Source organism: Branchiostoma belcheri, unplaced genomic scaffold, assembly GCF_001625305.1.
Source record: "Branchiostoma belcheri isolate BF01 breed outbred unplaced genomic scaffold, Haploidv18h27 scaffold4, whole genome shotgun sequence".
In the NCBI taxonomy this organism is placed as follows: domain Eukaryota; kingdom Metazoa; phylum Chordata; class Leptocardii; order Amphioxiformes; family Branchiostomatidae; genus Branchiostoma; species Branchiostoma belcheri.
This window is the reverse complement of record NW_017804020.1, coordinates 7407109-7429730: the sequence shown is the minus strand read 5'-3', so window position 1 is coordinate 7429730 and position 22622 is coordinate 7407109. Positions and strand designations below refer to the sequence as shown.

General features: G+C 40.9%; 2 protein-coding genes across 2 annotated transcripts in view; both read left to right on the top strand.

The window, feature by feature from the left end:
• The window catches only part of LOC109477106 (cytochrome P450 3A8-like), a 36485-nt gene extending 15557 nt beyond the window's left edge, over positions 1-20928 (top strand). Inside the window, exons 4-14 of the mRNA XM_019778161.1 lie at positions 6441-6537; positions 7550-7672; positions 9251-9339; positions 9889-10037; positions 10491-10615; positions 11341-11440; positions 12494-12654; positions 16302-16390; positions 17279-17416; positions 18278-18440; positions 19118-20928. Of these exons, the coding sequence (XP_019633720.1) occupies positions 6441-6537; positions 7550-7672; positions 9251-9339; positions 9889-10037; positions 10491-10615; positions 11341-11440; positions 12494-12654; positions 16302-16390; positions 17279-17416; positions 18278-18440; positions 19118-19210 (1327 nt within the window). The 3' untranslated portion in view covers positions 19211-20928. The remainder of the gene's footprint in view (positions 1-6440; positions 6538-7549; positions 7673-9250; positions 9340-9888; positions 10038-10490; positions 10616-11340; positions 11441-12493; positions 12655-16301; positions 16391-17278; positions 17417-18277; positions 18441-19117) is intronic.
• Positions 20929-21013: 85 nt separating this feature from the next.
• LOC109477110 (olfactory receptor 6B2-like) lies at positions 21014-22609 on the top strand. Its single transcript, XM_019778169.1, has one exon. It carries the CDS (start codon positions 21106-21108, stop codon positions 22507-22509), a length of 1404 nt encoding a protein of 467 aa, XP_019633728.1. The 5' UTR covers positions 21014-21105; the 3' UTR covers positions 22510-22609.
• The last annotated feature ends 13 nt before the right edge of the window (positions 22610-22622 follow it).

Here is a 22622-nt window from a genome sequence, read left to right as displayed (position 1 = left end):
CTGGAGCAAATACAAAATATTTCAGTCATACCCCTCCCCATTAAATTTAAATGGACTGTTACAAACTCACACCTGTGCAAAAGTAGAACAAGATTATTTCTGTCCAAGGAAAGTTACATGCCAAGTCATCCACGTTTAAAATGAAGCCTTCCTAACATTTCACCAATTAAAAAACGTTGTTCTCGCTAGTCAAGAATGGACTTTTCCATCTGCCTCATGCCCGAAAACTATTATTTTCGCAAAATTACGGACATTTTGTGTAATCATACCTATCCAATACTCCCCTCTTCAAGAAAAAATTCTTCCAGTTAGGTAGAAGAAGAAGAAACATCATGAAAAACAATATATTTCAGCCATACCATTGTATGACCGAACTATATTAATAAAAATACTACTTTTTTTCTCCTAGATTTCTAGATACAACAACAAAATTGAATCACCAGTGAAAAGTTACAGGTTCTGAGATTTGTTACAATACTACAAATATGAAAAAGTGTAAAAACTACGACCTATATTACTGGACAGGTGTAAATTCGTAAATTCGTAATTTTTTTTTTATATTTTAGACTTTGTACAATACATTGCTCTTCTACTAGAGTTCCAGACTTAGGCCGTCCATAATTATCACACAGAACAACACTCTTTCCCTGTTCTTGGTAGGGCAATCATTCATAGAATCAAAGTTGGAACAAATGAATTATTAAAGTTAAACATTGCAAATACAACAATGACACCGTCAATAAAAAAGTTACAAATTCTGAAATAGTTATTACCACAATTATTACAATACTACAAGTTCAACATGACAAACTACAACTCATTTTGAAACAGACTCAACATTGTTGCATCTAGAATAAAACTTTATATCTTTGTACCTTCTGCAGTACATTGCTCTGCTACTAGAGTTCTAGACTGAGATAGTCCATGATTATACATTGTATACTTTACACAGAATGATAAAACAATCTTTCCATCATTTATTATACGGCAATCATTAAAGTTAGAACAACTATTAAAGGCAAACTTTGCAAAATATAACCATGACACCATCCCTAATCACAAGGTAAAGATTCTGAAATAGTTATAACCACAATTGTTACAATACTTTAAATTAAAAATGAAAAACTACAGCTGATGTCACTGGTGCAAAATCTCATTCATTTTGAAAAAAAAAACCCTCAATATTGATGCCTTTGAAATGAAACTTTACAACTTGTATCTGCAGTACATCGCTCTGCTGCTAGAGCTCTAGACTTAGATCGTCCATAGTTATACATTGTATACGTTACACAGAATAACAAAACACCTTTTTCCTCTTCTCGGCAGTTCTGTGATTATAGGAATAACAATAACTGTTTAAATGACTGTTCCTGCACAGTATGGCTTGTCAAATCTAATATTTGACTCGTTTACAATTGTTACAAAATATTACACAATAAAAGGCTCTCAACCAAAACTTTTATATATAGTTCAAGCAACTTTTGCAAATGAATTGTCTCATCGTCTCATTACTATGTCCTAGTAAATGACAAGGTACAAAAAAGTTACTAAATGTACAGCATGAACAGTGTAAGCCATCATGGACATCTGCATCCTTGTCTTCAGAAGTTTATTTAAGCCACACCTGAATTTAATTTGAAGGATCAAATATTTGTAGGTGTTTCACATGAAAATTTTAATAAAAATGCAGAGCCGGAAGGCTCTGCATCGTGTATCTATCGTGTTTCCTACAGAACATTTAGCTGCGAGCCAGTCGGGCCTGCGCCAAATGATGGATTTTAAGCATCCAAGTATTTAGTCACGGCCTGAGACTGACCCTGACTGTTCTGACTGATCATCATCACAAGTCATTACAGTACCTGTGGTGTTTGTGTTGAATTCAGAGGCCCGACACTGACCCTACTCATTGTCCCTACTCACTACAACCTACGACACTGACCCTACTCACTACAATCTTGTTGTAGTGCAGGTCCAACTCTTGTAGCTGGGGCAGGTTTGCAAATGTACCAGAAGGAATGGTAGTTATCTGGTTGCTTCTTAGGATCAACACCTCTAGTTCGGGAAGTTTTGTAAATGTACCAGAAGGGATGGCAGTTATCCTGTTGTGGTACAGGTCCAACTTTTGTAGCTGGGGCAGATATGCAAAGGTACCAGAAGAGATGGTAATTATCCTATTGAATCCTAGGTACAGATATTGTAGCTGTGGAAGATTTTCAAATGCGCCAGCTTCAATCTGTTTTATCTGGTTGTGCATGAGGCACAGTGTATGCAAATTCTTATACTGTAACAGGTCAGACTGTTTCACACTTGTAATATAATTACTACGTAAAATAAACTTAGAGATGGATTTTCGCAGGTTCTGAGGAATGCTGCTGAAGTCCCTTCTGCAGGGTGATGATGGCCATCTACAGGTGCAGTCTATCGATGGTGGTTCATAGTCAGCGTCTGGCATGTTGGGCTCCTTCAGGATGATCAGAAGGAAAATCAGCAAGTGTCGCAGCTTTCGTCCCATGGTGCCCTGCCACCTGAACAGAACAGCAAGTTCCTCAGTAACGCCACACCGACTTTCTGACTTATGTTTTTTTGGTGACGCCTCCTAGCGTATTATGTAGCCAATTGCAAAAAAATCTAAGACCTGGCACGCGTATGCAAGGAAGTCAATATTCTGTTTTTTTCACGATAACTTGAGAAGCTATGGATGGATTGTCATGAATTCGAAACTTGGCAGGTGGTGGGACATAGAGACTGTTTACAATTATATATAGCCAAATTTTTTAAAAACTCAGCCGTTTGGGTACAATAGACCCCTTTCCAATACCGGCGCCATTTTGAAATCCGCTCTCGCGACAGCACGATCCGGCGCGAGCGCGCGAGATCTGAACTCAGGCGGTAAGAAATCCCGCTTGCCGTGCGTTGACAATGGCATCTTCGTTCGAAACTAACTATCGTTACAAATCTATCGCCATGGCAATTATTTTTAGTTGCCAGCTGAATTGTGAGGAGCTTACAATTGGTTGGGTTGAATTGCAAGGGTCTGGATCGGCCACCATTCGGCGCTAACTCAGGTTTAACCCAGAGCGTATTTTTAACGTGCATAAGGTGTGGCTTTGCTCGGATCTCAGAATGTAAAGAGAAAATACCAGCTGAAAAATCATCATATAGCAGAATTTGTTTTCAAACAGAAGTTGAAAAGTGCGGTGTCTTTTTGGATTCATGGAATTGAGGTGCTCTTTTGGATGAAGAGAAATGCGGTGCTGTCATGGACAGCATTCAAGAAGAATGAGTGCCTTTTTGGATTAGGAGAAGAGTGAACTTCAAAATAAAATGTCCAATCTTTGTTCATCAATCAATTGTTCGCGGGCTTCACGGTAGAAGCATGCATATGGCGGCCGTAGACAGCTGCCTCCAGAGGCTTCTGTCAGAAGCAAGGAGTCTCAGGTGTCCTTTGTCGGATACTTTAAAACTTTATTTGACTTCTGTAGCTTGATAGCAAAACAAAAACTTTCATCTCAACAATCAGACATAACAGCTCCGCCTCCTACACAGTCGGATTGCTGGTTCACAAAAGCAAGGGGAAGAAAATGTAGTCAGGCTCAAATTTTTCTCCCATTTTGCTCAGGTTGCTTTCACGTCTTTCTGGCTCTACCTACACCTTCACAAAAACTCAGCCGAATGATGAGAAAAATTAGCACTTGTCTTTGATATGTTTCTCATTGTACTTCTGAAATATCATTACGAACAGTCGTAAATAGATTGTTATTTTTTGGGCGACGTCTCAGGGGGGAGCCTAATGGTACAGTATTGTGTGCAGTTCGCAAGGATTCTAGAAATTGTACAGGCATTTTATCCTCAGGCATGGAATCTCCACAGAAATGTCCCAGCTCTGTTTGTTAGCATGCCCACATTCCTGGAAACCCTTGGGAGAACCTGTCTGCCGGATTCCGGGGCTCGTTCGCTGTTCACCCAGGGAAGAGTAGGGTACAAGGCGTCCTCAAAATTATGAAATCATGGCAGTGCCATGCAAACAATAACCCTAACAGCAACCACCGTCGCCATGGCAATCATCCATCGCAGTGCCTCCTGAATTGTGTTGTAGTTTGCAATATGAACAACTGTCTAAAACATTTGACCGCTTTAGCATTGACAGTATCATGTGATCATTCATCTTTAAAATATTGTACTCATGATATCTGATAGTGATATAGACATACATTGAAAAGAGAGCAAGGAAAGTTAACATACAAATACTCTTCGGAGGTAAGAATTTGAAACTCAATTTTACAACCGTTGCTGCTACAACTAAATGTTATCTTGAGCAAGATGTAAGAAATCCTTAAACGTTTTCTGACAGCCGGGCTCTCTGACATCTATCTATCTGCCCTTGCCGACAGTATGAAAACAACACAATCTTCCATCCACCCCAAGGCCACTCTAATTTTTGTTGTTTTTAGATTTTTAAAGAAAAAATATGAAGCGATGGGGCGAAATAAAAAAAAAAAAGACCAAGGCACCACATGATAGCCGGAAATGTTAGAATATGATCCATGAAGTGAACATACCAGGCTGGTTTATAATTAAACAATAGATTAACTTTTAATGAAACTTGCATTGTTATATTGAAAAAGTTTAACAACTAGGAAGAAAAGGACTTTCTTCAACCGCTGGGGCCAAAACATGTCTTTCATTGAGCATTTTGCAGTTGATTTAGAGCCAATTTTTTTGCAAATCAGAAAAATGGACAAGGCGAATCAGAGAAATAACAAATTAAATTGGTGTGGCCTAACATCTGCGTACTAAGAGTTGTTAGGTGTTGCAGACAGTCTTAGAACATCCTTTAAGCTGTACTGATTATCCATTGGAAGTCACGCACCTTTCAAGCCAATCAAAATAGGTTAAGTTGATCCCTTCCGGACAGGAACTCGTGTAGAAATACCTGTGGCACAGGTACGTTGCTGTTGTTCTTGCAGGGTGTGTCTGCCTCCCTTGGTAGTAGATCCGAAAATGCGACAAACAACCTAAGATTAGTCTTACGTACATGAGGGGGTTGATTGTCTGAGCGATGGTTCCTAGAAAAGAGATTAGTCAGTGTGTTTTCAAGAAGAAGAAGAAGAAGGAAAGCTAGTCAGGTGCTTTTTTTTAAGATGGGAGGTGCGTTTTGGATAAAGCGAAGTCAGTTGCTTGAGTGAAAAGACGCGCAGTGCTTATGTGGATTTAGGGGATTTCGTTTCTTGTGCGGACAAAACAAGGACATATTGGTGCTTTTTGGGATCAGGAGAACAATCAAAAGTCCAATCTCTTGTCTGAGACCTGTGGGCAGCAGCAAAGCACAAGCTTTCATTTTCTCGACATTTCATTGTGAACTAAAAGGTTGGATGTTGGATTGGACACTAGGAAGTTGGATGCTACTAACTTTGATTTAAAACTAAGACAAGAATTCGGAGATCTCATACCTCCATGAAATTTGTAGAGTTTTTGTAAATGTTATTTATGGCTTTCTGAACTCAAATAACAATATTTTGCGTGTGGAATTCCTATCTTTTATTCCATTTTCATAAGAACTTAATGCAAAGTTGTACATATCATAATCGGTACATATTAGAGCCAAAAGTGCACAAAGTGAACTCAAATTGTCAAAAGTACATAAATGCAACTCAAAAGTATATGAAGTCAAATGAACTTAAACATGTAAGCGAGGAAAGAGAAAACCAAAGGAAGAGTTTATGAATAAATGTTTTTACGTTTTTTACGTTAAAATGTTTTTAAGCTTGAGGAATATATAATGCAATTTCCAAAACACACTCATTAAATAACCAGTGTAGTTTTGTTTCATCTCTTTTCCATATGATATTGGGTTTCTTTATGAATATTTTCTCAAATAGTACTTTAAGTGCATGTAAAACTTGCGTGTGGGCTGCGGAATCACCCCCCCCCTCCGTACTAGTCAGTACGGGCGACGCGCGTTTGGTGTACGTATCGGTACGTACTATACCTAAGAAGCACATGTAAGTACGGCCTGCATACGGTAAAGTGGCAATCGCACAGAGATCGTACATTGTAAGCACGTACAACTGACTTACCACTTGCGCAACGAACGATTCACATTGACGCAACCGCTCACGGCCAGACGTGGTGTGCAGACCACATGCTTACACCTTGCGAAACCGTGTGAGTGACGTGTGAGTGACGTGCGTTGACGTACTGCTCATGCCAGTCCTTCCCCACGTTTTCACAAAAACTTAGCAGACGTGGCCTCCCAAAAATGCGTACGGACGAAAAGCACGCACGGCGGGTTGTGACCGAGGCTTTACGGATTCCAAAAATTTGCCCACGTTTTGCATGTAGACAGCACGCAATTGCACGTGTGGCGGGTTGTGCCCCTGGCTTAAATCGTCGTTATAGGTTATAAACATCTGTTCAAACATTACAATTTTGTCGCTCAGAGTTTACAACGGACGTGTTCCAGTCCTGGTGATTTCTGACCCAGAGATGCTGAGAGAGATATTCGTCAAACAGTTCCACAAGTTCACTAACCGCGCGGTGAGTAAACACACCTGACTCATTTTACTTCAATGTGACTTCCATTGGGGGTTAATCCATTTGGTTATCACACGGGCTTCTAAATGTTCCATAGAAAAAATCGAGCGCATTTCGCCTGAAAATTTAAACAACGGATTCGGACTTTGGAATTTATGTTGGACTGGATTTTTTGTTGTTGTTTATGGACACCAAATTTTGGCACATTTCGCACTGAAAGATGTTTTTCAAGCCTTATGGTAGGCATAGATAAACTGCAACACGGTGTTGTCCGTATCACCCTCGGTCCCAGCCCTACCACGGGTTGGATCTCGACCGACTGACCGACCCTTGGTTGGGCTGGTACCTCGGGTGATACGGAATACACCGTGCTGTGTTCTATATTTACATGATTTTATCCCAGGCAATTCAGGCATTTTGCATGACTTTCCCTGACTACGCTCGGGTGTAAAACCACTGGTACTTGACTTCGGTTGTGGAGGCGGTGGGAGGAGAGGGATGGGCTCCGCCTTCCAAATTGATACCGTGCCCTTGACTCTGTATATAACGTTACCCACTGCTCCTGCGGCCTGAAAAACCTTTACCTTTAATAAATTTGTCCAATTGTATCTAAGGCCATGTTGATTTGATTATATGGATGACATCCTCTGGGAACCCCAAAACTGATGCGCGTGTGCGAATAAAAAAAAAGTTTGGCCAAAAAAAGTTCCTTTCATTATGAAATTTATGTGGTTTTGAAGGTTGAATAAATGATACAGAGTATGGTTTGGCGAATGATCTACTCGTCAAATTCATTTCTTTACATTTTCCTCTTTTTTGTTTGATTTTGGCATTCTACAACATTGGTATCATTTTCCAATGTTTTTTTTTCTCAACTTACAGCATATATTTTCTCATTTTCGAACTGTCTTGTACGATTTACAGTATGGTTCAAAACTTTTTTTTGGAAACGGCCAAAAATTCATGCGCGCGTTGATGTCTTCCATATAATCAAATCAACATTGCCTAATTGTAGCCAGAAGGGATGGCGCTGGACGTCAAGCCGCAGAGTCGCATGCTGACTCAGCTGTTAGACGAGGATTGGAAGAACGTGCGGAGTACCATCAGTCCGGCCTTCAGCGGGGGCAAACTTAAACAGGTACAAACATGGCTGCATGTCCAAACAGTCATCAGAGTCATCTCTGTATGTGGATTCAACGGTCCGATGCAGTTACTTATATGCATGTACTTGATTCATAATGTTTGTCACGATTCTTCTGTAAATTCATCTATCTAAACTATTTATTTATCTATCTCTGGAACGAACATGGTTGATTTCAAAGGGAGCCAATGAGAACAAGATACAAAGAAAGAAGCTAATGCAACATAAAATGATTATGCATAGAGGCCACACCAATTTAATTTGTTGGTTCTCGGATTTTTTCAGAAAAAATATGAAGCGACAGGGCGAAAAAAATAAAAATAAAAACAGGTGTAGGCATCCTATTATAGGCTTAAATGCTACAAAATGAGCCATGAAGCCAACACAAAAGGCTGGCCAGGGTTGAAATTTAAACATTGAATTTTGAACTTTTAAGCAAACCACTGCAATGATAGATGGGAAAACTGTAACATCTAGGAAGAAAAGGACTTTCCTCAACTGTTGGGGGGCAAAACATGAGCATTTTTCAGTTGATTCAGGACCAGATGCAATTTTTTTTTTTTTTTTGCAAATCAGAAAAAAACGAAGAGGCGAATCCGAGAACCAACAAATTAAATTGGTGTGGCCAGAAATACAAAATAAAATAAATTTAATAATCACTCAATTCAATCATAATGAAAAGATACATGTAAAACCTTCGATGAAGGTTAGACATCCAGGTAATACGATATGCCAAAAAACAGTTACTCAAGCAACTGGATATGATTTTGAAAACGTCAGACGTTTCAGCTAGTATCCACTAGCTTTCGTCAGTGACTGAGAGACCAGAGGGGAAAGCAGGTTTATATACACAACCTGTTGATTGATATGCAAATAAAGTGAAGACAAATTTTTGGAAGTCGAAAAAGGAACAAAAGTCAGACAAGTCAAGACAAGATGATGCAAATTAGTCTGAAAGCTCCTGTTATACAGGACAGGAGCTTAAGTGTTGTCTGTCCTCGGGGCTGGGAGTGCCAAATCCCAAGTGCCGGAAAGAATGTACAACCCCACCCTCAACAGGGAAGGGGGGCTACGGGTCGATCTTTCCGGCACTTGGGATTTGGCACTCCCAGCCCCGAGGACAGACAACACTCAAGCTCCTGTCCTGTATAACAGGAGCTTTCAGACTAATTTGCATCATCTTGTCTTGACTTGTCTGACTTTTGTTCCTTTTTCGACTTCCAAAAAAAATTTGTCTTCACTTTATTTGCATATCAATCAACAGGTTGTGTATATAAACCTGCTTTCCCCTCTGGTCTCTCAGTCACTGACGAAAGCTAGTGGATACTAGCTGAAACGTCTGACGTTTTCAAAATCATATCCAGTTGCTTGAGTAACTGTTTTTTGGCATACGTGTAATTGGTTAATGGTATTTGAGATGTTCAAAACTTTTTGAATTTATAGATTCTGATCATCAAAACGACATACATAATGTTGTAGGTGTTATGAACCAAATAAACGCAAGTTACGCAACAGACATACAGTATAATACAAAATATTCCACTAGACACTAATGGTTTGATCTTGTCTCGGCAGATGACAGAAGCTATGAACAGTTGTGCCGACCTGCTGGTGGGGAATTTTGGCAACTTTGCAGAAAAAGGAGAATCCTTCGACACAAAGGAGTAGGTATTGACCCTCTTTTTTATCCGTGTGTGATCATCATTTAATTTGCACCATTTTATGTAAAACAATTGCTAAATAGAAAATATTTGACACCCTATACTTTAAAGATAAAAGATAGTTCTGATAGTTGGAAGAGATATGTTCTGTTATGTTTTCCCAGTATTCCTCTCACTAAACTATATCCTGTTTTTTGTCCACAAAAATTATCCACTATACAGAAAGGTAACAAATGCAAATGCACAATGTTTACCTTCGCATATGGTCTGTTCTCTTAATTCGTACTAAAATACATCCATATATATGGTCAGACAGGAGTATAAATCCCTCCTACTATAAAACTGCAACATTATGTAACCCAACACCAGTTACCATGGTGAGAGACATCAACAAATCAGGTCGTTGGCCAGGTCAGAGGTCAGTGTTTGGAACGGAAGAAGAAGAGGAAACGTAGAAAAACAATATATGTTTTCCTTCAGTAAACATAAAAAATTAATATAGATTTCAACAATTGGGAGAGAATGAATGATATGTCACCCCCTTCTTTCTAGACTAACAGGTGCATTCACCACTGACGTCATCGCCCGGACAGGGTTTGGTTTGGACGTTGATTCCCAGCGGAACCCACAAGACCCGTTTGTCGTCTACTCAAAAAAGGCTTTCAGTTTTAACTTCTTGAATCCACTAATCTGGCTGTTTTGTAAGTTTCCCATTACATTTTTATATTTCTTATGTACAATAACTTTAAATCTTGAATTTCAGATGCCTTTGATGCTTTATGCTACTATTAGATGCAAATGGAAAATGCATTCAATTTTAATGACTTTGGAGTGAAATCGAAATAAACCACCCCTAGATTCGGTTATGCAGTCCATACCATGTACCATTTTGGTGCAGTTATGCTTCATTTTGGTGAATGTTTAAGATGTTTTATTATTTCTGCCATTGAATGTTCTATTTTCAAAATAGATTCATCATGAAAATTGTTAAATAACTACACATTGTTTATCCACCAGTTACATACAACCAAAAGTTCATTTCTTAACTTATGTTCTTATCATGTACTCTCATGATTGAAAATCGGTTTGTAGATCAAGTCTTTTTATTCAATGTAATTGATACATATAATCTGTCCCTCATTTTATCTCTCCAGTCATGTTTCCCAGTGTCATGAAGCCAATTTTGGAGAAGTTTAACTACAACTTTATGGCCAAGGATGTTACTGACTTCTTTTACAACATACTTGAGCAGGTTATGGGGATGAGGCAGAGTGGACATGTAAGTGCCCGAATCTGATCTAAATAAAAGTTGTGTGGCGTAATGGCAGAGTGCTCGACTTAGAATCAAGAGGTCCCGGGTTCGAGTCCTGATATGTTACCGATCTTGTGCCCTTAGAAAAGGCACTTTACACAACTTTCCTCACTTAACTCAAGTGAAAATGAGTATTGTCTGTCCTGTATTTGTTCTATTTGTGGGACACAACACCCGCAACAGCTGCCTTTGTTCCACTTGTATTGTACTGTAAGTTACAATTTCATTAAATCAAATCAAATCAGACACAGAACATGCAGTTTTTACCTCCGGGGAGGAGACATCCTTCCACGGAAGGGTTTTGTGAGAGATTTAGATTTTCATGTTCGCAGCTGTTTCTCGCGTTTGGGTGGACGGATTCTTTTGAGACTCGGTATAATGTTTTGCTATTGGGCTGCAGATGATGCACGTTCTTTTGTTTTTATTGTATATGTGTTTTCGGGCGTGAAAATGGTGCCTTTTGGTGGCCCCAAAACACCCCTTTGAGCGTGAAAGTGGTCGCGACCGTTGACCTTTGGCGTGTTTGAGCTATTCTCGGTCTGGTCCACATATATGACCCCTCACACAGAGGGGTGTCTGGTCTCGATAAATTCTTTGTTTAAAACCCTATATAAAAATATACAATAAAAAACCCGGAGGTATAAAATCTCAGATTTTACTTGTTATGGAATAAAGTTTGTTTGTATTTTAAGGGTCGTGTGGACTTCATGCAGCTGATGATGGACGCTCACAAGGATGATGACGTGGACAGCAGTGACACCCAAGAGGGCAAAGTGCAAGGAACTAAGAAACGTATGTCTGTCACCTCTCGTATTCTTGAACAAATTCCAGTTTGTATTTATGATCCTTATTCATATTTTGCATTCCACTCCAATTTTACTACGTGGACTAACAGGTATAGGAGGGAAACATATCATTCTGTGTACAGTTTTGTCTTCTCCTCCTCCTGCGATTTGGTCAAATAAATTTAATTCTCTTGTGCCAAATGACCTGAAACTCATTATGAAGTTAAATAAGGTACAGTGGGCAAATAGTCATGCACTCGTAGTCAGTTTGATCATTTTCAAATCCATGTTTTCTTTTTCATTTTCATACCAAAATTGTCCTCAGCACTGGTCTATTAAAATGTTGTAAAATTTGGTATAACCAATCACTTCAAAATGATTTATTTCAGCATATTTCTCCCATTTTCAGACCCAAAAATTTACCAAATTTTGCACAGGCATACCTTTCATATTATAGATGGGGGAGGAGTAATGTTGAAGATCCCTTTTTTGCATAAGGATTATTTTCGGAAGAGTCCATTGTTGTGTATGGGGGTCAAATTTGGAAAATACCAATTTGAAGTAGGGTGATGTTGGGTTTGATATACTCCATATATAGGCTGGTCCATTTCTGCAAAAGGTTCTTCAGAGCACAGGGAGGGAGTGAAATATGCTGTATTTGCTTGCGTATGTTGTCTTTGCAATAGGAAGGTTGTTTTTGGCGACGCCTCAGGGGGGAGCCTAATGGTACAGTATTGTGTGCAGTTTGCAAGAATTCTAGGAATTGTACAGGAATTTTGTCCACAGGCATGGAATGTCCAGAGGAATGTCTCCCAGCTCTGTTTGTTGACATGCCCACATTTCTGGAAACCCTTGGGAAAACCTGTCTGCCCCGGATGCCCTACATGTACTTTCTGTGACACTGGGGCTTGTTCATTATACACTCAGGGGAGGGGAGGGTACCAACTCAAAATCATGAAATTATGGCAGTGCCATGCAAACAATGACCATAACAGCAACCACCGTTGCCATGGCAATGTATGTTTTCATTGCCGGTCTTGTGCCATGATTCTGATTCCAGCCCTGAGTAAAGACGATGTTGTGGCGAACGCGTTTCTGCTGTTTCTCGCTGGTTACGAGACGACGGCGACCGCCATGGCATTCACCCTGTACAACCTGGCACTGCACCAGGAGGCACAGGACAGGGCCAGGCAGGAGATCAAACAAGTCATGGAGGGCAGGGTACGTTGCATTCTGAAACATCCTCCATTCCCTTGAAAACATGATATTTAAGAGTGAATGTCTGTAAGGTTCAAACAATGGTGGCAGGGGTCAAAAAATCGATTTGGCTCAAACTTTGCACAGTGATAGTACTTGGCCCACAACCCCTCAAAATAGCTTTCTTTCCGGTCAGCACCGATCGTTGCCATGGTAACGGGCCAAACAAGTTTCGGGGCCATTTTCCCTGATTTAGACATGTGAAAAACATGAAATTTGGCATAGTTTAAGGCACGATTACGAGCAAGTGCTTTAATATTATGAAAAAACCAAGTATGGACCTAAAAGACCAACTAACCCGCTATTCTAGAATAGCTTTGAAATTTTCAAGAAGTTCGTTTAAAGGACCTGGGCAACCCTAACACAATACAGTGTTTGAGGCTTATGAAAAAGCGTTATTTCTGCCCAATTTCGAAGTGCTGTAAGTCCAAAGATGGTGATTTTTTTTGCTTCAAATTTAAATCATAGATACATAAACATATGTGCTATAAAATGCATGGTTGCAAACTTTGGGCACTTCTTTGGTTGTCACGTGGTTGTCCTTAGAAGTAGGTCAAATTTTGAATTTGAGGGAAAATATGATTTTCAGCCATGTTCAGGATACTATATCTACAAAACAAAGAAAGCAATCTGATGAAGTCTTTTGCCCAAAGTAACACTAGGTCTTGTCTATTGATTGAGTACTTGTGGAGATTGGGTCCTTGTGTCGTTGGTGTGCACTTGTCCCTCAAAGTAGGCTATATTTTGGACATGTACAGAAATTGACATATTCGGCTATGTTTAGAGCTCTAGAAATAACAAAGTAGGATGTCATTTGAATTCAATCTTTGCAGGGAAGTACATATATGTATTGTGTATCAAATGAATACTTGTGGAGGTTGGGGTCTTGTGTGGTTGGTGTGCACTTGTCCCTAAAAGTAGGCCATGTTTTGGACGTACAGAAATTGACATATTCGACTATGTTTAGAGCTCTAGAAATAACAAAGTAGGATGTCATTTGAATTCAATCTTTGCAGGGAAGTACATATATGTATTGTGTATCAAATTAATACTTGTGGATGTTGGGTTCTTGTGTTGTTGGTGTGCACTTGTCCCTCAAAGTAGGCCATATTTTGGACATGTACAGAAATTGACATATACGGCTATGTTTAAAGCTCTAGAAAGAACAAAGTTAGATGCTATTTGACTTCAACCTTTGCGGGGAAGTACATATATATGTATATATATATATATAGTGTATCAAATGAATACTTGTGGAGGTTTGGTCTTGTGTCGTTGTTGTGTACTTGTCCCTAAAAGTAGGCCATATTTTGGACATGTACAGAAATTAGCATATACGGCTATATTTTAAGGTCTAGAAATGACGAAGTAGGATGCCATTTTAATTCAATCTTTTTAGAGAAGTACATATATGTATTGTTTATCAAATAAGGGCTTGTGGAGGTTGGGGTCTTGTGTCGTTGTTGTATACTTGTCCCTAAAAGTAGGCCATTTTTAAGAGTAAATGTCTGTAATGATCAAACAATAGTGAGCGGGGTCAAAAATCGATTTTGCTCATATTTTGCACAGTGATAGTACTTCGCCCACAACCCCTTCAAATAGCTTTCTTTCCGCTAAAAACCCATTGTTGCCATGGCAACAGCCCATTCAAGTTTTGGGGCCATTTTGACAGATTTTTGCGTCTCTACAACACGGAAATTGGTAAAGTTTAGGACGCGGTCACCGCCAAATGTTTTAACGTAACGACAAATACTTCAGGATATTATTAGACCAATGCATTAACTTGTAAGAAATAGGTGTGAAGTTGATGTACAGGCAGATTTCAGTCTTTTGGCAACCTCGAAGTAGGTCATTTTCCGCACTTGTCCCCAAATTTGGATTTTGGGCTGTTTTTGAGCTGATGAAAATACCAAAGTGAATTTATTTTCAGACCCGTTCTTCTACCATGTGTTAGTTATAGTATTGGCTATCACATGGGTGATTTTGAGGGCTTCCTTTTTTGTTCATGTCGTATATGCCTATTTCTGTAAATGTTTAAAATATGGCCTACTTTTAGTGACAAGTATACAACAATGACACAAGACCCCAACCTCCACAAGTATCCATTTGATACACAATACATATATGTACTTTCCTGCAAAGATTGAATTCAAATGACATCCTACTTTGTTATTTCTAGAGCTCTAAACATAGCCGAATATGTCAATTTCTGTACATGTCCAAAATATAGCCTACTTTGAGGGACAAGTGCACACCAACGACACAAGAACCCAACCTCCACAAGTATTCATTTGATACACAATACATATATGTACTTCCCTGCAAAGATTGAATTCAAATGACATCCTACTTTGTTATTTTTAGAGCTTCAAACATAGTCGTATATGTCAATTTCTGTACGTCCAAAACATGGCCTACTTTTAGGGACAAGTGCACACCAACCACACAAGACCCCAACCTCCACAAGTATTCATTTGATACACAATACATATATGTACTTCCCTGCAAAGATTGAATTCAAATGACATCCTACTTTGTTATTTCTAGAGCTTCAAACATAGCCGTGTATGTCAATTTCTGTACATGTCCAAAATATAGCCTACTTTGAGGGACAAGTGCACACCAACGACACAAGGACCCAATCTCCACAAGTACTCAATCAATAGACAAGACCTAGTGTTACTTTGGGCAAAAGACTTCATCAGATTGCTTTCTTTGTTTTGTAGATATAGTATCCTGAACATGGCTGAAAATCATATTTTCCCTCAAATTCAAAATTTGACCTACTTCTAAGGACAACCACGTGACAACCAAAGAAGTGCCCAAAGTTTGCAACCATGCATTTTATAGCACATATGTTTATGTATCTATGATTTAAATTTGAAGCAAAAAAAATCACCATCTTTGGACTTACAGCACTTCGAAATTGGGCAGAAATAACGCTTTTTCATAAGCCTCAAACACTGTATTGTGTTAGGGTTGCCCAGGTCCTTTAAACGAACTTCTTGAAAATTTCAAAGCTATTCTAGAATAGCGGGTTAGTTGGTCTTTTAGGTCCATACTTGGTTTTTTCATAATATTATAGCACTTGCTCGTAATCGTGCCTTAAACTATGCCAAATTTCATGTTTTTCACAAGTCTAAATCAGGGAAAATGGCCCCGAAACTTGTTTGGCCCGTTACCATGGCAACGATCGGTGCTGACCGGAAAGAAAGCTATTTTGAGGGGTTGTGGGCCAAGTACTATCACTGTGCAAAGTTTGAGCTAAATCGATTTTTTGACCCCTGCCACCATTGTTTGATCCTTACAGACATTCGCTCTTAATAACATGAAGTGCGTGTAATGTAAACAAACATGGCTGACTCTTGAACACACTCATATTTTGTCACTTCTACTTCCGAATCCCAAAATGACATTTATTTGTAATGGAGTAGGGTTGATTCAACAACAAACGACCAGAAAATGTCCTTTTTGTGGAAGCTTCTGGATGAATGAATTAATAAACTGGTGTGTTACGCCTAAAGGCGGTTTACCGGTTATGCGAAACAAACAAACAAAACAAACAAACAAAATGAATGGATGATAGTTATGATGACATCGTTGTTTTACAGGACCTAGTGAACTATGAGGCTGTCCACAGCATGCCGTATCTGGACATGTGTATCAGCGAGACTCTACGCATGTATTCTCCTGCTGCCAAGTAAGCTTCACTGCACGAAAAGTGTGATAAGGCCATGATAATTGTATGGACTCAATTGTATGGACTGATTTGCTTCCTTTAAAAAAAAGTTTTCGACCATACTGTAATTGTACAAACTGCTGTAAAATGTGCAAATATATGATGTGAAATGGCAAAAAAATATTGGAAAACAAGACAAATGTCGTAGAATGCCAAAATCAAGTCCAAAGAAAGAAAAGAAATTGGTAAGAAATGAAAATGAAAAGTCAATCATTATATATAAGCGCCGCCATCGAACATAAAATGATTAACAAAGATATAATGCTACATAAAAATAACACAGAAATGTACACAAAATTGGACATACAGATCAGAACTGACCTGCCGAGCTGCTGCCGAGCTTGGCGTGCTTCTCAGCACCACGGAAGGTTCCAAGTGTCTGCAGTGCCGTCTCATCAGTTAGACGCCTCCCTTCCTCGACGTTTCGCCCCGTTCTGCCTAAGACGTCTCTGGGGGGTGGGGCAACGGAGCAGGCGTCCCTGCTCCGCTTCAGGCACTGTCGCCACTTCTCTGGAAGGACTTCCACGCCTTATCCTTTCTCCTCAGCCACAACACGAAACTGCTTCTTTCTGCTTCTTCAGACACCTGTCTAGTGAGCTTTGTCTGGGCTTTTCCCCTGATGTTGAAGTCCCTGCACAGACGCATGAAGGAAGTCCCTACAAACAATACAAAGCAGACATATTGGGGACAAATTAGATTTAACTAGATGCGCTGTCCCACACCCCGTTCCCGTGACATTTCAAGGACTCAAGTGCATTGTGCTAAATGTTGTAAATCAGGAGGGTATGAAACGGTTACTTTTAGTAAATGAAATCTTAGGTAAGACACATAATTCCTGTGTTTCTCCAGCAATGGCCGTGTTGCAGGGGAAGAGGTCAAGCTGAAATGGCTGACCATCCCAAAGAACACGCTGATTGTCATTCCCATTCTTGGGATCCACTACGACCCAGAGCGCTGGCCGGAACCAAACAAGTTCATCCCTGAAAGGTACAGTCCGTATTATGGCTCAGAACTCTAACATCATGTTGACCACATTAAGCAGTAGCGACATTACTATAGCTGCAGTACGTACAAATCAGATCCGGTCATTGTTGCGTATGGTCACCGAAACTTTGGCGTTTGAGGGGCAAAAACATTTAAAATGCATGAAAAGCAACATTTTGATTGCATTTAATGTACGACAACATCGTGAAAAATAGGAAAGATAGTAAAGACAAAAAGATAAGACAGCACAAAGTCAGATTCGAACCCGGTTCAAAAAAGGATCCTAAAACCCTCGAAACATCATAGTGACTTGACTCAGTCTAAAGTTTGGCATGATATGACATTGACCGTTTCAAATGGCAACGACCGTTTACAAGACAAAATTCATGCGTATCGAAAGCCCAGAAAATTCTAGACGGTCGAATACACAGTTCTTCCCTGGTACAGCTATCCCCCGAAAAGAAACCGCCACGCTCTAGCTTGCATGCTCGGCCAGCTAGGACGTCTATGGAGGATGTTTAAAGTTAAAACTTTTGGTCCAACACAAAAAAGTTTTCTCACCTAGAGCTTTCGACCAGTCAGTCTGGTCTTCCTCTGAGTCAGTAGACTGACCCAGTGAAGCTTGTCACGTGGCTTCTTTGAAGTGTGACGTCAACACTGGGTCAAAGGTATCTGGTAGACGATGTCGGCCCCCGTCACGGTTAAAGAAGTGAAGGATGGTGGGCCATGGAGGATGTTAATGTGCCATCGTACTTTGCATCAGTTGGATCTACCAACCATTAGTTTTTTTTTATATTCCAACATATAATCACAAGACGTGGTGACGGCACACATTTTTTTCAACTTATATTAATGTCGCTGTAGGTTCACCAAGGAGGAAAGAGAGAAGAGGGACCCGTATGACTGGCAGCCGTTTGGGGCGGGGCCGAGGAACTGTATCGGGATGCGGCTGGCGATGATGGAACTGAAGGTCGGACTGGCCAAGGTGCTGATGAAGTACCGCATCGTCACCGGACCGGACACTGACGTACGTACCGCATCCAGTTTAGCACGTCGGCAGAACGTACTGCATCCGCGTGAAACCCGTAATGTATTGTGCATAGCACTTCAACATGATGTCTCATATAATAAGGTCTTATGCGCGCATATAAGGTTAACGTCCCGTCTGTAGTTTCAAAATGTTATGTACGAAAAGATTTCGTCTGCAACAGGTAAAATTCTTATGACCAAAAACCCAACGAAATCCGTCAAAAATCAGGGTTTTGCACAGGCACAGTAATTGTTCTGCCGACGTGCTATTCAGTACTTTTGTTGATATGGTTTGAAGCATTCTGTACGTATTCATGAAAAGCTTAAATCAGCCTGCAGTCCGCCTTTCACTGAGTTTATGAGGGAAGAGGTAATTCAGACAAAATATGTCAAAAAGATAAAATTTACATCATTTAAAGTCCTAATAAATATCTGTGCACGTATTTTACTCATACACGGTACAAAAACATACATGTGCATGTATTATAAGACTGAGAGCTTATATATGCCATATAGGTCGTGTCCGTTTGTTTCTGAGGGCCGTTAATTATAGGATTAATGACCCGCCCGTACAAGTCATACATGCAATATATCTCTCCCCATCACAAATTTAAAATAGCTCGGTTACTTTGTTTCTTGTTACGTTGAATGTTGACTTTGATGTGCTTTTCTTAGATTCCATTGAAGATCATGAAGTACAAGCAGTTCCCCACCCCTGAGAACGGGATCCGGCTGAGGGCGGAGCCGCTGTGTCCTGGAAGTGACTGATCCATTTTGGTTCCCGGAAAAGAAAGACCGGGGCATTTTCTATCATGCTTCGATTCCATAGAATGGTACATTTAGGAAACTCAAACATATATACACAATTCAATCTGACAACAGACTCGCAGGCAACCTTACTGGATGCCCGAATTGCTCTGTGGTCAACACAAAATATCGTTAAAATATGCTGTTAAAAGGTATTATTGTTAAAACATTATTGATTACACATTGATAAAATTTATATCAATTATAGATATTCCTCTGCTTAAGACATTACGCAGTTCCGGAGTTGTAGTTAGTTTGACAGTCAATATGCATATTTCAAATCGTCACATTGGGCAGTAATAAGAGTTCGGTAAAAAGGTACAACAACAACATTAGGAATGAATCACCTTTACATTGTCCTTTCAGTGGACACTCTGTTGCACTATGTATTTGTAGGTTATGTGTTATTTAGTAGGTTAACCATGTAGGGCAAAGCGCTGTTTCTAAAGCGTTCACAGCATGTCACATAGTAACAAATTGATGACATTCCAGTTTATGAAAGTATAGCATTGATGTGAAGTTGAACTTAACGGTGCACACCCCAGTTCTTCCACGACCACATTGGGTCCACAACTCGGGTATAGTCAAGGTTTGGGACTTTTTGCCAGCACCAGTCTTTTCTGCCAGAAATGTTTTTCTATGGGATACGCCTACACCAAAAATTCCCAATTTTGTGCAGTAATTTTGGGGTGAAAATAAATGAATGTTTTTTCTGTTGATTGTACCAAAATTATAGAGGCTGAACAAACCAAACTTAGTTGGTCTATTACAATTAGCCGCTACGGCTCACCAAAAAGGCATGCAGACGATCATACATATTAACATAAGGTACCACGTATGGCATCCTCCAATATTACTATGAGATTAATCTTCCTGACAAAAGAGTATGCAGTGTGGGATTTTGCAATCATCGGTGGAATTTCTAGCGTTTGGGCATTGAAATAATATTGCTCTGTATGTACATGCCGGGTTGTTACATGTCAAAGACAAAGTGTGCTTAAAATTGACTATTTGGATCCAATGAAAGAAATCCTGGTAGAGAAGATGATAGATTTGTGTATATCAATGATGACTGTTTATTCACTGTCTCTTGATGAAAATGAAACGAAGAAGCCATTATTGTTGTCACTCAGAATTATCTGCCATCTTGTATATAGTATATTCCAAACATGGGTTAACAAAGTTTTGAAGAAACGAAAGTGATCCTGGACCAGCCTAAATAAACTCGATGAACAGTCGAGCTACTCTTCCACTGTTTTTGAACAGACGAGATTGTTATTCAAAGATGTTGGTCTTACTGATACTCCCCCCCCCCCTCAAAAAACCCCCTTGTGGATCTAGTTGGTTCTCTGGGAAACCTTCATTATGCGGTGCGACATGTTCTTTGGTTAATTAATATTTAATAATTGCAAGAATTTCGTAATAACTGTTGTTTACTGGAAACCTTTGTGTCGATATCCTCCGTTCCTTGTTGCATTGTGGGGTGGTATTCGGCGCTTCACGTCAGAGGCGACTGACAAGAATGTTCTAATACCTATTAAACTCTTCATCCACGGAATCATCTCGAGTCGGCGTCAGCGTCACAAAGACTCGGGCTGCAAGAGTTATTAAAAACTTCATGTAAGGATGAATACCTTACACGTCAGAAGAGAGTTTCGTGTACAAAGGTTGCTAACAAACAACATTTTTTCTCACTATAGTCTATAGCTAAGGATATCACGTTCTAACTCCTGAATAAATTGGCTGTCTTTAGCCAGTGTTTTCCATTGAGTACAGAGCTGCCTCGTTTCTCCGTTCAGCTAGTCAGAAAGTAGAACACTAGTCACGGCTAAGCGACGGGTTTGTAAGCTGTCAATATGGAAGAAGACACGGACGTTTCGTCAGTAGAAGACGACACGAACCATGTTCTGTCCATCGGCTCAACATCTCGCGATCTGCAGACGGCGTATCTCATCATCAGTCTGGTGCTGTCTGTGGGATGCGGCCTGCTGCTCATCTTCTTGGTTTGGAAGAAAGAGTATCTCCGAAAGCCCAGCCACTACCTGCGGTGTAACCTGGCGGTAGACGACATCGTCTTCACCGGCTGCCTGGTTCCCGTCCGTGTCTACGCACTTTTCCGGCAGGACGCCAGCGGGGGACAGACGTGGTGCTCGGCTGAACTACTGTTAGTGCCCGCAGGCTTGTTATCTAGGCAGTGTACATACCTCATGATGGCAGTAGATCTGTACTATTTCGTGTGTCATCCCCTACACTACCATGACAAAGTCACGACCAACCGCGTGGTCCTGGGCATCTTGGCGTTCAGGGCCTTCTCCTTCGTCGGCGGACTAGCGCCTGTGGCCTTGGGCGGACTGCCCGAATACAACCTGCGTTGTGAGGCGGAGCCTGCGAACAGTACATCCTTATCTGCCATCATCAGAAGCATGATGTTACTATTCTTTTTACTTGTTGTTCTCTCCGTCCTGATCATCTACTGGCGTATCTTCAAGGAAGCCAGAAGGCAGCAGGAAAGGGACGAGAACCGTGACCTGTGGGTGTTCCAGACCAAGGCGTTCAAAGTGATGGTGCCGCATGCTATCGTGTTGACTGCATCCACAGCCACTCTCGGTTTCCGCGTAGCCATGGCACGGGCTGTGATCACAGAGGAACAGATGTCCCTACGCGGCCTGATGATCGCTGAAAGCGCAGCCATCGTCCTGTACTTGACGGTATCGTCCGTGGCGGACCCCGTCATCTACAGCTTCCGGCTGCCGGAGTTCCGCCGAGCCTTAAGGGAGCTGTGCGGATTGCGGACCAACGCCATCCCTCCGCCGGCAGCACCGGTACGGCGACATCACCAGGGCGACGCGGAGACAGCAACGGGCACCGGTCCCGCGCGGCGCGGGGCACAAACCTCTTCAGTGGGCCTGATCATGGAGCACACGGCGGAGGACTTGCCTTCCGACCAGGCAGAAAAGCAGGCAACACAGGCAGACACGATCCCCGGCGACACCGCCTCGGGGCGACCGTTCCGGCTGACAGTGAGGGCGGAGGTGCACGCCGAGCCGAGGCCACGTCCCGGACAGGAGGACGGGACGGTAAACCTCCCCGGGCAGGTACACACGGACGCCGAAGAAGAAGACGTCCCTACTCTAACTACTACTGCCCTACGGACGGCCACACCGACGAGCCAACAGCAGGACACACTTTGGACCACCCACCATCGCGTCCGAAGTTGGCATGGGAGTAAGATACAAACCAGGGCAACAAATAAAGACTAGTTCTGAAGACGAGACGGGACGTACGAAACAAAGATACAGTGAAACGAAACAAGACTGTGGAATAGATGTGGACAAATCAGGAACAGAAGCATCCAAGGACAACTGTAAAACTT